Source organism: Pipistrellus hanaki (genome assembly GCF_964339955.1).
Source record: "Pipistrellus hanaki genome assembly, chromosome: 19".
NCBI lineage: Eukaryota > Metazoa > Chordata > Mammalia > Chiroptera > Vespertilionidae > Pipistrellus > Pipistrellus hanaki.
The window spans coordinates 985,138-998,893 of NC_140521.1; the positions used below are offsets into that span (position 1 = coordinate 985,138).

The 13,756-nt window shown below is 68.9% G+C and overlaps 1 protein-coding gene across 1 annotated transcript; it reads left to right on the forward strand.

Moving 5' to 3' along the window:
- Positions 1 to 9,201: 9,201 nt before the first annotated feature.
- LOC311613963 (uncharacterized protein) lies at positions 9,202 to 12,565 on the forward strand (the record flags this gene model as incomplete). The annotated part of the gene is made up of 3 exons (XM_084868455.1): positions 9,202 to 9,651; positions 9,870 to 10,094; positions 12,443 to 12,565. The coding sequence occupies exons 1-3, from the start codon at positions 9,214 to 9,216 to the stop codon at positions 12,563 to 12,565; spliced, it is 786 nt and encodes a 261-aa protein (XP_084724581.1). The 5' UTR covers positions 9,202 to 9,213.
- Positions 12,566 to 13,756: the final 1,191 nt, after the last annotated feature.

The following is a 13,756-nucleotide window of genomic DNA, read 5'->3' on the forward strand; positions in this document are numbered from 1 at the left end:
CTCCGAGGCCGGCCACCTCCCGGCAGCGGCCCCGCTGGGAGGTGTTCGCGGTGAGCACGGTGTTCCCGTGTCCTCTGTGGGTGTTTCCGGACGCCCCTTTTGTGCAAACACACCCCCCTGACGCCCGGTTGCCATGGCGAGAGGCACCTTCTCCTATTGAGACTGACAGGCAGCCTGCTGGAGCCAGCGCCGGCGGCCCCAGGGCAGATGCGTTCTGCCATCTCAGGCGGCTCCGCCAAGGCCAAGGCCAAGGCCAGACCGAGGCCGGCGCCTCCCATTCCCTCTGCTGCTCCCGGGCCGGGCAGCCCCCCCCCCCCCCCCCCCCCGGGCGCTCTGAGCGGGGACAGAGCCGCCGACACTGAGCCTCGTGGCTCTGCCATCGCTGCCTCCCGCAGCCTGGTGGAGGGGGGCGGCCCTCCATCCGGCCGGCGTTTGGTGATCCGGGGCCGGGAAGAAAGCGGGGAGCGGCCGCCAGGTCCCCTTCGTTCTCCCCGTCCACAGCAGAGGCCACTGACTTCACGGGGAGCCGTGGGCGGGGGGGACGGTGCTGGGAGGAGCCTCTGAGGAGGCGGACGCCAGAACACCGGGCCAAGCACTGCGGGCGGAGCAGCACGTGCAAAGGCCCTGGGGCAGGAGCCTCGGTCCTCCGTCCCTGGTTTCCTGCAGACCTTGGTGTGCTGTCTTTTCCTTGCAAACCTCGCTCGTGAAGGAAAGACGGAGGCTGAGTTCTGAGGGGGAAGGGAGGAAAGAGGAGCGCTGTGCCCCCCCCCCCGCCCCGCCCTGCCCAGGTGACAGCCTCCGGGAACTATGCCAGCTCTCCCCGTCCCCCCCTGCTCCCCCGTCCTCCTCTCCCCCGCCTCCTCTCCCCATTTCTCTGCTCCCCCCTCCCCCTCCCTCCGCTCCCCCTCCCTCCGCTCCCCCCTCCCTCCGCTCCCCCTCCCCCGCTCCCCCTCCCTCCGCGCCCCCCCTTCCTGTCCAGCCTGCCAGACCCTCTTATCACCCAGGCTCACAGCTTCCTTTCCAGCCAGAGGTCGTTATGTTAACACCTGTTGGGAAAGCCAGCCGGGCGCTGGGGGGCGGGGAGGCGGGAGCGTGGGGGTGCTGTCTGCAAGGCTGACCTCGGGCGGGCGCTGCCTGGGGCTGGGGGACCCTGGCACCTGAGCTGGGCTGGCTGGAGGGACGAGGCTGGCGGCCCCTCTGGCCATGGCCGCCTCTGGCTTCCTCAGGCTGCACCCAGGCCTCTGGACTCTGCCGGGGGGCAGCTGGATCCTGAGACAGGAGAGCGACGGTGCTCCATTCTCACCCAGGATTTTAGTCCCACGCTGGTATAGAATCGCTTCTCCTCCTCTTACTGGTCAAAGCACTCACAGAGCCCGCCCACTTTCGGGAGACCCCGCCTCCCGGTGGGAGGGGCTTCAGGAACCCGAGCGGGGCCATGTTTGCAGGGAACCCTCACTCCCCTCCTGGGAGCCAGGAGGTCAGGGTTCGATGCCCGGGCGGGCACAGGCCCGGGTTGGGGGCTCGATCTCCAGTGTTGGGGGTGCAGGAGGCAGCTGGTCCCCGATCCTCTCTCATCATGGATGTTTCTCTCTCCCTCTCCCTTCCTCTCTGAGATCAATAAAATATATTAAAACACACACTCACACACACACAAAAAAAACAATTACACATTTCAAGATGGCTACAGTGGCACCTTCCGAGGGTGGGTCCCTGTGTGACTGCACAGGTGACACACTCAGGAGGCGGGCCCGGCCCTGTCTCCCTCCCCCGCCCCCAGCCCCATACGCAGGGTGGGCTGGCGGCACAGGGCTGGGGGCCGGAGAGGTGGGCTCTGGGGCGGCTCTGCCCGGTGTGCACCGTGTGCTGTGTGTGTGTGTGTGTGTGTGTGTGTGTGTGTGTCCCCGGGGACGGCTGGGCAGGAGAACAAAGGGGACTCTCAGGGGCCGGGCAGCACAAAGAGGTGATTGTGCGGCTCGGCCTGGGCCTCAAAGCAGGTGCTGTGGAGCGGGCGCCGGAGGGAGCTGAGGTCAGAGCTTCGCCTGGGGAGGTGCCGAGCTGGGGCTCCTGCCCAGGACCGGCTGCGGGCGGGCGGGTGGGGGCGGGGAGACACAGCCCTGGCTCCCCCCGCCCCCCCAGGGCTCCGTCCCCTCCGGACCACTCTGCCCCTCACCGCAGGGTCCCGGGGGTCAGTTTGCTGTCTCCCCTGCTCACGTCAGCCTCCACGAGGCAGGCCCCGCCCCCGCCCCCCAGCGTGCTGCACACGGAGCACATGGAGACCTAGCAGGTTCCCTCAGTGGTTAGAGCGCGGCCCCAGGACTGAAGGATCTCAGATTCGATTCCCAACCAATGGACCATCTCTTTCTCCCTCTCTCTCTCTCTCTCTCTCTCTCTCAGCCTCTCTTCCTCCCTCCCACTCTCTCTCAAAATCAATGGGAACATGTCCTTGGGTGAGCATTACCCACAACAACAAGAGAGAGAGAGAGAGAGAGAGAGAGAGAGAGAGAGAGAGAGAGCGGGCACAGGATGTGCCCGTGTGCGGAGAGGACACTGACGGATAAACAGCGCCGTTTCCGTGGGAGCCTGTTAGCGAGCAGCGAGCTTTGTCTGCGATGCCATTTAGAAACGTTTTTCTGTCTCCCTCCCGCCCCCTGGATATCTGTCTGTTACTTTTCAGAGAGACAGTGGGAGGGAGGAGGGAGGAGGAGGAGGGAGGAGGAGGAGAGACAGAGGAACATCCATGAGGAGAGAGAACCCTGGACCGGCTGCCTCCCGCACGCCCCCCACTGGGGATGGAGCCTGCAGCCGGGGCCTGTGCCCTGACCGGGAATCGAACGGTGACCTCCTGGTTCCTAGGTCGCCGCTCACCACTGAGCCACGCTGGCCGGGCCAGACCTATTTCTTCTTGCTCCTTTCACGAGGGAGCGTCCTGCCAGCCCTCCCGCCACCGGTGCCCTTGACCTTGTGGTCCCAGCCACCTCCCGCCCTCCCCGGCCCGGCTGGGCCCAGCGGCTCTCTTGCCCCGGACTGTCAGACGCGGCGGTTTCTGAATCTGCATGCGCCACGGCCCCCGGGGAGGCTGGCCGGCCGATCCATCACCGCCGGCTGGCGGCTCCGCTCCGCGGCCTGTGTTATGGATGGTCCCGGCGGGGCCTCCCGTCCTCCGGCTAAGGCCATCGCCGGCAGCTGTGCAGGGGCAGCCACGGCCTCCGGGTCCCCCTCTGCAGGAGGAACCGGGAGGAGCCACAGGGAGCCCCGCACGCAGGCCTGGAGGGTGCCGAGACTCCCCTGCCCCGGGGCCACCCCCGAGCCAACAGCACCCAGATCTTAGGGGGTGGGAGCAGGGGCCCGAGCTCTAACAACTCCAAGGCGATTTTTTAAAATATACATATTTTATTGATTATTTTTCACAGAGAGGAAGGGAGAGGGGTAGAGAGTTAGAAACATCGATGAGAGAGGAACATCCATCAGCTGCCTCCTGCACACCCCCCACCGGGCATGTGCCCGCAACCAAGGTCCATGCCCCCAAACGGAATCGAACCCGGGACCCTTCAGTCCCCAGGCCGACGCTCTATCCACTGAGCCACACCGGCTAGGGCTCCATTGTTGTGCTGTTGATATTTGGCTCTGTGGACGGATGAGTTTGCCGACCGCTGGGCAGACCAGTGATCCTGTCAGGCTCGCAGCCGGGCCGGGGCCCGTTATTCGAGCTCTCAGGAAACCACACTTCCGTGCAGTGCCTTCGCCCTGCAGGGTGGGGCGCTCCCGGGTCCCCAGCTGTGTCAGCTCCCGCCCTCCTGCAGCCACCCCTGACGCCGGCGGGGCAGGGAGTGCGGCCCATTTCACAGCGCAGAACACCGAGGCCGGGGAGGTGACTGAGCGGCCATCCTCCCACACCAGACCCACAGGGCTCTGGCCTCCCCTGGACCGGGGCCTGCGCTCTGGCCCGGAGGCAGGGCCGGTCAGGCCAGGGCCAGGGCTCGGCTGTGCGGTTCTGCCCCAGCAGACATTGCGCTGCCTCCTGGGAGGCCCGGCCCCCGGGGGGTAATTCCTGCCGCTCCCCGGGAGGCTGAGGAGTGGCCAATGTGTTACAAAGATGCGGGAAGGCAGACCTCCTTGAGTCTCAAAAAAACACACAAAAACAACCACCCAGAAACTCACGCTCGGAGGTCCCAGCCTCCTGTCCAGCCTCCTGTCCAAGCTCGGAAAGGAGAGAGAGAAACCCTCCCGCTGTGCATCTTTCCACCGTCCACCCCAGGGGTCCGGTCAGGTCAGTGGCTCCCCCTCCCCATTCCCACCCCCGCTCCTGGCAGCTCCACCACGCCCCTCCCTCCTCACTGCCCCCTCCGCCCGCCTTCCCGTACCGGCCCCTCTGTGTCCGGAATGTGCCCGTGTGTGCCCACCCCGGGCCTTTGCACTGGCTGTGCCCACCTCCCGCGCCATCCCCTCCCTCGGCAATCCGCGTCGCTGCTCGCCTGACCTCCCCACCTCTCTGCACTCTCATCTTCTCTGTGCAAATATGTCCTATTGATGTCCGAGCGGAAGGGATGGGGAGAGGCATCTGTGATGAGAGAGAGTTGTGGACCGGCTGCCCCCTGCACGCCCCACGCTGGGGATCGAGCCCGCCACCCGGGCCTGTGCCCTGACCCGGGAATCGAACCCTGACCTCCTGGTGCAGAGGGCGACGCTGCACCACGGAGCCCCGGTGTGCATGCGTGTTGTGAGCAGAGGGTGGCCGTGAAAGCTGGGACAGGCGTGGGGACAGGCGTGAGGGGGTGCCCAGCCCCCCCACGTCCAGCGCTGACGCCCCTTTTTCTCAGAGCACCGACCACCTCCGCCTTCATCTCCTTTCCGTGTGCCCCAAACCAGAGCCGTGGCCGGCAAACCGCGGCTCTCGAGCCAGGTGTGCTCTCTGGCCCCTCGAGGGCGGCTCTTCCACAAAACACCACAGCCTGGGTGAGTCTGTGCTGAAGACGTGGCGTTGGAAGAGGTTTACGTTTAAAAAATGTGGCTCTCCGAAGAAATTCTTATCATTGCGTTGTTGGTGTCTGGCTCTGCGGACTAATGAGTTTGCTGACCGCTGGCCTAGCGCATCAGCCCCCGGCAGGCAGTGATTTCTGACCTCGGCCCTGCCCCTCGTGTGGCGCCTGGCACGTAGTAGGTGCTACTGAACTGCAGACTACCCTCCGGACAAGCACAAGCACCCCCCCCCCCCCCAGCATTTTGCACAAAAGGTGCCAACTGCACGCCCAGCTCTGCACCTGCTGTTCCGCTGAGCCATGCCCCCTGGCGCCTGCCCAGCCCCCACCCCGGTCCCAGGCTCGGCCTGGTTCCCGGCTCCTCCACAGCCGCTGCCGCCGCCGCCCTGGAGGGGCCGGGACCCATGGAGCCGCCGCTGCCCGCCGAGCACCCCGCTGCGGCTCTGCCCAGCCCCGCTCCCCTCAGGGCGCCCCCGGCTCTCCTGGGCCTGGGCCCCAGGCTTCAGCCGAGGCCGTGGGGGCGGGGGAGGGAGGACACCCCAGAAGCATGGGCTGGGAGAAGCGGCGGCTTTATCTCCGGAGATAATCGGGCCTATCAGACAGGGTTCGTCTCCCTCCGCTTCCTCCTCTCTGAAGTGTCATAAATGAGGGCTCCGACGTCACAGGGGGGCGGAGGGGGGCGCTGGGGTGCCGGGGCTGGGGGCTCCGAGTGACAGCCCAGGGACACTCTGCAGGGCTGAGGACGGATTGGGGGGCGGGCCCGGCCTCCTGTGCAGGCCAGGGCGGGGGCTGGGCAGCACCCCTGCGGCCCCCTCCGGCTCCCCCGTGTCCGCCGACCTCGGCCACAGGATGGCGCTTCCAAAGCTCCCCGCACCCAGGCCGCGCCCTCCTCCGGGACGGGAGTGTCAGAGCCCCCACCCCGCCCCTGCCCTGCCTCAGGGCTGGCTGATCTGCACCCCTGGCTTCCACGGTGCCTGCACACAGTAGGACCGAGGGAGCAAAGCGGCTGCACGATTTGCGAGCAGGCTTTCTCTCCTCCTGCCTGCGTTTGGGAAACAGAGTCCCCTGCCTGCCCACAATAAGGTTCTACTTCCCCGCCCTGCGTGTCCCCCCCCCCCCCCCCCCAGCAGCACACCCAGGCTCTTGGGGGCTTGGCCACCCACGTTCATGTTGTGGACAGAGGGCGGCTGTGACGGCTGGGGACAAGCCTGGGGGTGTGCCCCGGGCCTCACCCCCCCGCCAATGCCCAGAGCAGGCCCGTGGGCTTCTGAGTTTCAACCCCGTTTTAATGGCCGTCGAGCCCAGCCAGGCCGGCGTGGCTCCGTGGTGGAGCACCGACCTCTGAACCAGGAGGTCAGGGTTCGATTCCCTGAACCAGGAGGTCAGGGCACAGGCCCGGGGTGCAGGCTCCATCCCCGGCATGGGGCGTGCAGGAGGCAGCCGGTCCGTGATTCTCTCTCCTCGTGGATGTTTCCATCTCTCTTTCTCCCGTCCTCTCTGGCATCAATAAAAATATATTAAAAGAAAAATAAAGGCATGAGAAGTAAGGGAGCGCGGTGAGGGGAAGGAGTAACTCGGTAAGATGAAAACATGCCTTCAGCCAAGAAAGGAGAAAAACACGGTCCGGAGCCCCCAGGGTCCGGCCTGCCCCTGGCCAGTGCCCAGGGCGTCTTGGGCTGTCGGTGCCTGAGGCCGTGGGAGCGAGCAGTGTCGTGTGTGTGTGCGTGTGTGCGTGTGTGCGTGTGTGCGCGCGTGCGCGCGCGTGTGTGCGTGTGCGTGTGCGTGTGCGTGTGCGTGTGTGCGCGCGCGTGTGTGTGCACGCGTGTGTGTGTGCGTGTGTGCCTGTGTGCGCGTGCGTGTGTGTGTGTGTGTGTGTGTGTGTGTGTGTACACGCGAGGTTCCATGACTCCTTGTGGCCCAGATGGCCTCCGTCCGCCCACACGGGCACCTCCTGGGTGTGCAGACCTGGCTGTGCCCGGGCGCTCCCCCCCGCCCCCTGCCTAGAGGCTTGGACCCTGGAGGAGGAGAAGGCTCACTCCGGAACATACAGGGGAGAGAGTGTTGGAAAACGGGTGCGCAGGGCCCGGCCTGGCCAGGCAGCCCTTCTCCTCTCCTCCCCGGTGTGACATGGATTCACTGGTGCGTTCACTCCCCACACGTCCTCGTGGAGTGCCTACTGTGCGCCGAGACGCAGCAGGGGGCGGGCATGCTGGTGACCGACGGCAAGGTGGCGAAGGGCAGGGACAGGGGTTTGGGATGGAGGGCCGGGTGGAGGCCTCTGTAAGGACGGGGCACTGGGCTGGGACCTGAGGTTAGGAGGCTGCTGTCTCAGGCAGAGGCGGCAGCACGTGCAAAGGCCCTGGGGCGGCGAGGGTTTCCGAGCTGGCTGAGTGCTCAGGAGGGGAAGACTGCAACAGCCCCACCCCCACGTCTAGTCTGTCAGGCCACACACTACGCGCTGCCCCAGGGCCTTGGTGACCTCCCTGAGGGTCTCGGTCCCACTCCCAGAGAGTGATGTTCGGGGTGCTCTTAGCTAACCTGCATTCTGGGGGCTCGGGGCCTCCCCTGCTAATTAATTTTTCACGGCGGCCCTTCCCCCTCCTGGGCAGGCTGCCACTCCGAGCCCAGGGGCCACGGGTGCGCAGAGCAGGACGCGGGGTGCGCGGGGTGCGGGTGCCGGTCTGTGGGTGCTGGGGTGGGCAGGGGCTCCTCCCCACAGAGAGGCAGGGCTCGGAGGACCCATTGGGAACTGCTAGCCGAGTGGGGCCAGCAATTGAGGTTCTGAATCTCCCGGGGCCTCAGTTTCCCCACCTGTCATGCGGGACCCATGCCGGGACACCCACCAGCATCCCGGACCCTCTCCCGGCCCACAGCCTCAGCCAGAGCCCAGGGCACCCTTGGGGGGGGGGCAGGGACCAGGTGAGGGACCCCCTGAAGGGTCCTCGCCCCTCCTCCAGCCCCCCATCTCCCAGGAGCGCCCTTAGGAGACACCTTGGGGTGGGGGCTGCGGAGGCTGCCTGCTGGGGAGGGCTCCCTGCTTCTGGCCTCCCACCCGCCGGGCCCGGCCCCACCCCCTCCCCAGGCTGGGCTAGCGTTTGCTTGTGGTTCCCACGGTCTGCTTGGCAGCTGTGGGGCCGGTGACCTGTGACCCCCTCCTGTTCCAGAGGCGCCCTCTGCTGACACCGCCCTCCTCCAGACCCCTGAGCCAGGTGCTCCCTCCTCCTTCCCTCCCCGCCCCCCGAACGCTGGCGGCCGGAGGGCCCGGGGACCCTGTGCTCAGGGGGAGCCGGCCCAGCCGCCCCCTCGGGGCCGCTCCCCAGGGGTGCTCAGATGTTGGCAGATGGCAGAACCGAATCTGCTGAGCCGTCGCTCCAAAAAAGGAAAGTTGAACTGAAAAAAAATTTTTTTTTCAAACTCTTCCACGTTTGGGGGAAGGAGAGCGAGCGCGCTGGGCCCGCCCGCCCCGGCCCCTGCTGCTCAGACGGGCCTCCCGGGCGGCGGCCCCGGGGAGGCAGGAGGGGCGGGTGAGGGCGCAGCTGTCCGGGCTGGGGGGCGGCCTCGCGTGGGCCTGTCTGGGGGCTGCGGCTGCCTCCGGGGGAGCGCCCCGTCTCCCCGGCCGGCCCCGCCCCATGTCCCGGCACCGCGTCCCCGAAGTCCCCGTGGGCCACGCGCGCACGACGCCGTCCTGGTGTGTGCACTGGCCCCCGGGGAGAGCCCTACTGTGTGCATGGCCCCGGGGAGAGCCCTACTGTGTGCACTGGCCCCCAGGGGAGGGCCCTACTGTGTGCATGGCCCCGGGGAGGGCCCTACTGTGTGCATGGCCCCCGGGGAGAGCCCTACTGTGTGCATGGCCCCTCCGGGGAGAGCCCTACTGTGTGCATGGCCCCCGGGGAGGGCCCTACTGTGTGCATGGCCCCCGGGGAGGGCCCTACTGTGTGCACTGGCCCCCGGGGAGAGCCCTACTGTGTGCATGCCCCTCCCCTGGAGGGCCCTACTGTGTGCATGGCCCCCCCCTGGAGGGCCCTACTGTGTGCATGGCCCCCCGGGGAGAGCCCTACTGTGTGTACTGGTTCCTGAGGGAGCTCCCCGCGCGAGCGGGTCCCTAAGGCCCTGTGTGCGGTCCTCCCCCGCGTGCGCACCCTCGCCCTCAGCGGGCCGCTCCGGAGGGACAGTTTAATGGCTGAAACGCGATGCTGGGGAAGAAGCATTGGAGGCCGCAGAGGAGGAGGAGGAGGAGATGGAGGAGGAGGAGATGGAGGAGGAGGAGGAGGAGGAGGAGGAGGAGGAGGAGGAGATGGAGGAGGAGATGGAGGAGGAGGAGGAGGAGGAGGAGATGGAGGAAGAGGAGGAGGAGGAGGAGGAGGAGGAGATGGAGGAGGAGATGGAGGAGGAGATGGAGGAGGAGATGGAGGAGGAGGAGATGGAGGAGATGGAGGAGGAGGAGGAGATGGAGGAGGAGGAGGAGATGGAGGAGGAGGAGATGGAGGAGGAGGAGATGGAGGAGGAGGAGGAGGAGGAGGAGGAGAAGATGGAGGAGGAGGAGGAGGAGGAGGAGGAGGAGGAGATGGAGGAGGAGATGAAGGAGGAGGAGGCGATGGAGGAGGAGGAGGAGATGGAGGAGGAGGAGGAGGAGGAGATGGAGGAGGAGATGGAGGAGGAGGAGGGGCAGGACCGGGTGGCGCTCTCCTCCTCCCCCCCCCCCCCCGGCGGCCCCTCCTCCTCCCTCCCGGGGGCGGGGCCACAGGCGCGCCCCGCGGGTGTCGGTGTGGCAACGCGCGCGCCAGGAGGAGCGCGCAGGCGGCGCGGGCCCTTTAAGAGGCCGGAGGGGGCGGGGCCGGGAGCCCAGAGGCCGCGCCGCCGCCGGGCCCCGCCCCCCTCCCGCCGCCGCCGGAGCGGAGCAGCCGGGCCGCGGGCCGCATCGAGCCCGCCCGCCGCCGCCCAGCCCAGCCCGCGCCCTGCGCCCGCGATGCGCGCCCCGGGGCGGCCCGGGGGCCCCGCGATGGCGCCCTAGGAGGCGGCGGCGGAGGCTCCCGCGGCCCAGGCCGGGCCTGCTGCGCCCGGTCCGCCCGCGGCCCCCGAGCCCGGCGCCGAGCCCCGCCGCCGCCGTCGCCGCCCGAGGTGAGTGGGCCCGGGTCCGGGGCGGGCGGGCGGGCGCTTCCGGACCGCGGGCGCACGCGGCGGGCCGGCGGGCCCTGTCTCCGGCCCCCGCGCCCATCCGCGCGGCCCGCGTGCGTGGGGCCGGGAACTTAGGGGAACTCCGGCCCGGCGGGCGGCGGGGGAAGTGGGGGGCCGGGCCGGAGGGAGCGCGGCCCCCGCCCGGGCCTGGCCGCCATGCGCCGGCCTCCGCGCGGCCCGGAGTCGGGGGTGACGCTGCGCCTTGTTTTCCGGCGCGCGCGGCGGGTTTGGGGGGCCCCCCGGCCAGGGCACCCCCCGATCTCCGGCCTGGCCGCCGCGGGAGGGCGATGGGGGTGCTGCCGGCCGGCGGGGGCGCGGGGGCCCGGGCGCGGCACCCGAGGGCGCTGGCGGGGGTCCCCCTGGGGGAGGCGCCCGGATCCCCCTCCCCGCGGCCGGTGCTCCGGGGCCCCCCCCCGGCCTGCCCCCCCCCCCCCCCCCCCCCCGGGGCCGCCTCCCCCGGCCGCTTCCTGGTCCCTCCCCGGGCCGCGCAGGCACTCGGCGCCACTAGTTTGGGAAGTTGGGATTCCGGGCCGATCCGGAGGCCCAGGCCTGGTTGTGGGGCCCCCCAGCCCTGCAGGGGGGAGGGCCGGGGCGCGCCCGCTCTGCCCGGGGCCGGCGGCGGGAGGCGGGGGACGCAGGCCGGCGGCGGACACGCGGTGCGGGGCCCGGGCCGGGGCCCCTCCTGGCTGCACGGGGGCTGGTTTTGGGGGAAGCGGGCGCCCCCCGCCGCCTGCAGCGCCCCTGGGCCTGGAGCCGGAGGCGGAGGCGGGTTTGCGCCCTGGCTCGGCCTCCTCCCTTCCTCCCCGCCTCCTCCCCCTGTGGGTGAGAACTGGTTTTATTATGATTTTTTCTCTCCCTTTTGCAGATTTGGAGGAAGGATGTGCGAGGGAGGGCGGGGACGGGGCGGGGAGACCCTGCGGCTGGAAGGGGAGCCCTGGCCCCGTGGACCGTGGCCTCGGTGGCCGTGACGTTGTCCTTTTCCAGCCGGACCGGGGCCTGGCGGCTGCTGGGGCCCGAGGGGAGGTGGGCCGGGGTCCCAGGGCACCGGCAGTGCCCTTCCCTGCGGTGGCCTGTTCTGGGCCCATGGAGGGGTGGGGAGGGGGGACCGGGCCAGCCAGCCCACCCTGCCGCCCGGCTCCGGGCCCAGCCCCACGTGGGCCGCCGTCTGGGCTGTGTGACCTTGGACAGGGCCCTGACCTCTCTGCACCTCAGCTTCCCGGCTGCCACGGGGGCCGGGATCAGGGTCCCGGGGCCCCGGGTGGTGGTGGGAACCAGGGGTGACTGCACGGAAGGGCTGTGTGGGACCCACGGTGGCCACGGGGTCATGGCCCCCGGCTTCTGCAGTGGCCTGTCACCCTTTACCCAGTGCCCAGGGGGATCCCGTGAGACTGCCTGGGGCGGGGGGGGGGGGATTGGGGAGTGAGGGCGGCCTCCAGTCCAGCCCCTTGGCTGTTCCCCCTGGGAACAGAGGAGGGCCGGGGTGCCCTGTGCCCATTGCACAGACGCACAGACTGAGGCTGACGGACTCTGGGAGCCGGAGCCGCTGTGCGGGGAGCAGGCTGTGCGCGGTGACCGGGTGGGGGGCTGTGAGGGGCATCGGGCGGCGCTGTCCGCCTCCCCCACGCCCTCGGCCTTGACCCGCAGCCGCGCCCCTGGCCTTGTCCCGCCGCCCGGTGCCCAGGGAGTCTGTGAGCCCGGACCTGGGGGCGGGAGGAGCGGGCGGCTCTTCCCAGCGGCTGTGCGCCTGCCCGGCCCGGTCAATACTATGGACGGGCTGCGGATGGTGATGTGGCTGTCAGCCGGTGAGGGATGGAGACCCTCTGGCCGTGCGCCCGCGCCCTCCCCGCGGGGCTGGCTACGGGGGGAAGATCTATTGGCATAATCTGCTCCTTCCCCCCAATTAATGCTCCTCCCCCCGCGCCGGGCTGAGGCGCTCTGCCAGCGCACTCGCTGCGGGGACACGCGGGCCGGGAGGCGATTGTTCTGGGCACGGGGGGGTGGCGCGGGCCGCACCGGCTGGCACTCGCTGGCGGGCGGGCCCGTGGGAACGTGGCCCAGGAGGCCTGGCCCCCGGCGCCTGCCATTCAGGCTGGATGTGCGGGCTGCCAGGCCCGTTCCCCCGCCCCCGCCTGTGTGTGTGTGTGTGTGTGTGTGGGGGGGGGGGGGGCACACCTTGTCCTCTGTGCCCACCCCTCCTGCGCCTGTGGGTGGAGACCTTGGTGGCTGGTTGGGGTTTTTTGGGGGAGGGAGTCTCGCACCCACACCTGACTGCCACCCCCTCCTCCTCACAGGCTCCCAACCCCACATCCCACATCCAGCTGCCGCTGACAATGGGGGCCGAGAGCCTGTGTGCGTGTGTGTGTGTGCGCGTGCGTGTGCGCGCACGCACTGTATGTCTGTGTCTGAGTGCATGAGCACGTGTGTATGCATGCGCTGCGTGTGTGCATGCACTGCATTTGTGTGAGTGCTATGTGTGTCTCTCCATCTCTGTGTGTGCATGTGCACGGGAGTGTATGTGTGTGCTCTGTGCATGTGTGTGCATTGTGTGTGCACTGTGTCTGTGTGCGTGCACTGTGTGTGCACTGTCTGTGTGTGCATGTGCACGCGAGTGCATGTGTGTGCATTGTGTGTGTGCATTGTGTGTCTGTGTGTGCACTGTGTGTGTGTGCATGGTGTGTGTGCATTGTGTGTGTGTGCACTGTGTGTCTGTGTGTGCACTGTGTGTGTGTGTGCATTGTGTGTGTGCACTGTGTGTGTGTGTGCATGGTGTGTGTGCACGGTGTGTGTGCATTGTGTGTGTGTGTGCACTGTGTGTGAGCACTGTGTCTGAGTGCATTTCCTCCTCGGTTTCCTCTCCATCTCCCCGCGCCCGCAGCTGCCCCCCTGGGTGGCCCCGGAGACGGGAGGTGCTGGCGGAGGCTGGGAGGTCCTCTCGGGGCCCGGGAGGGGCTGGGCCAGGAGGGCTCTGAGGAGGCCGGCCTCCCCTGCAGGCGGGCCCGGGAGGCCCCGCGGGGCCGTGCTTAGGAAAGGTCGGCGGGCATGGGCGCTGTCACCTGCCCGGTGACCTTTCGGTCCGGGAGCCGGGAAATGCATCCACGATGCGTCACCTGCGGCAGGAGCACCGCGCGCACCGGGCCTGAGCGCGCGCACCGGGCCTGAGCGCGCGCACCGGGCCTGAGCGTGTGCACCGGGCCTGAGCGTGTGCCGCGGCTGCTGCCCCCGGACCTTAGCGTGTGCCGCGGCCGCTGCCCCCGGCGGCTCGGCGATGCTCCCCGGCTGCCCCGTTGTATGGGGGTGAGCCAGGCCCAAGGTCACACGTGTGGCTGTGGTGAGGCCCGGGGTTACTCCAGGTCACGCCGGTGCAGAGGAATTTCCTGCAGACCTGCTCTGGCCGTGCTCTCCGGAGAACGTGCTCTCAGTGACGCCTGAAGATCTTTGCCCCGGGCGGGGTGGGGGCAGGGTGGGGTGGGGGCGGGAGAGGAGAGGCAGCAGACCGAGAACCGGCCCTGGGGCTGTGGGGAGGGGCCGGCGGGCCTGGCGCCTTTGAAGTTTATTTTATCTCAAACAGCCATGCTCACTGTGGCATTCCTGCTGGCGGCGGGCGG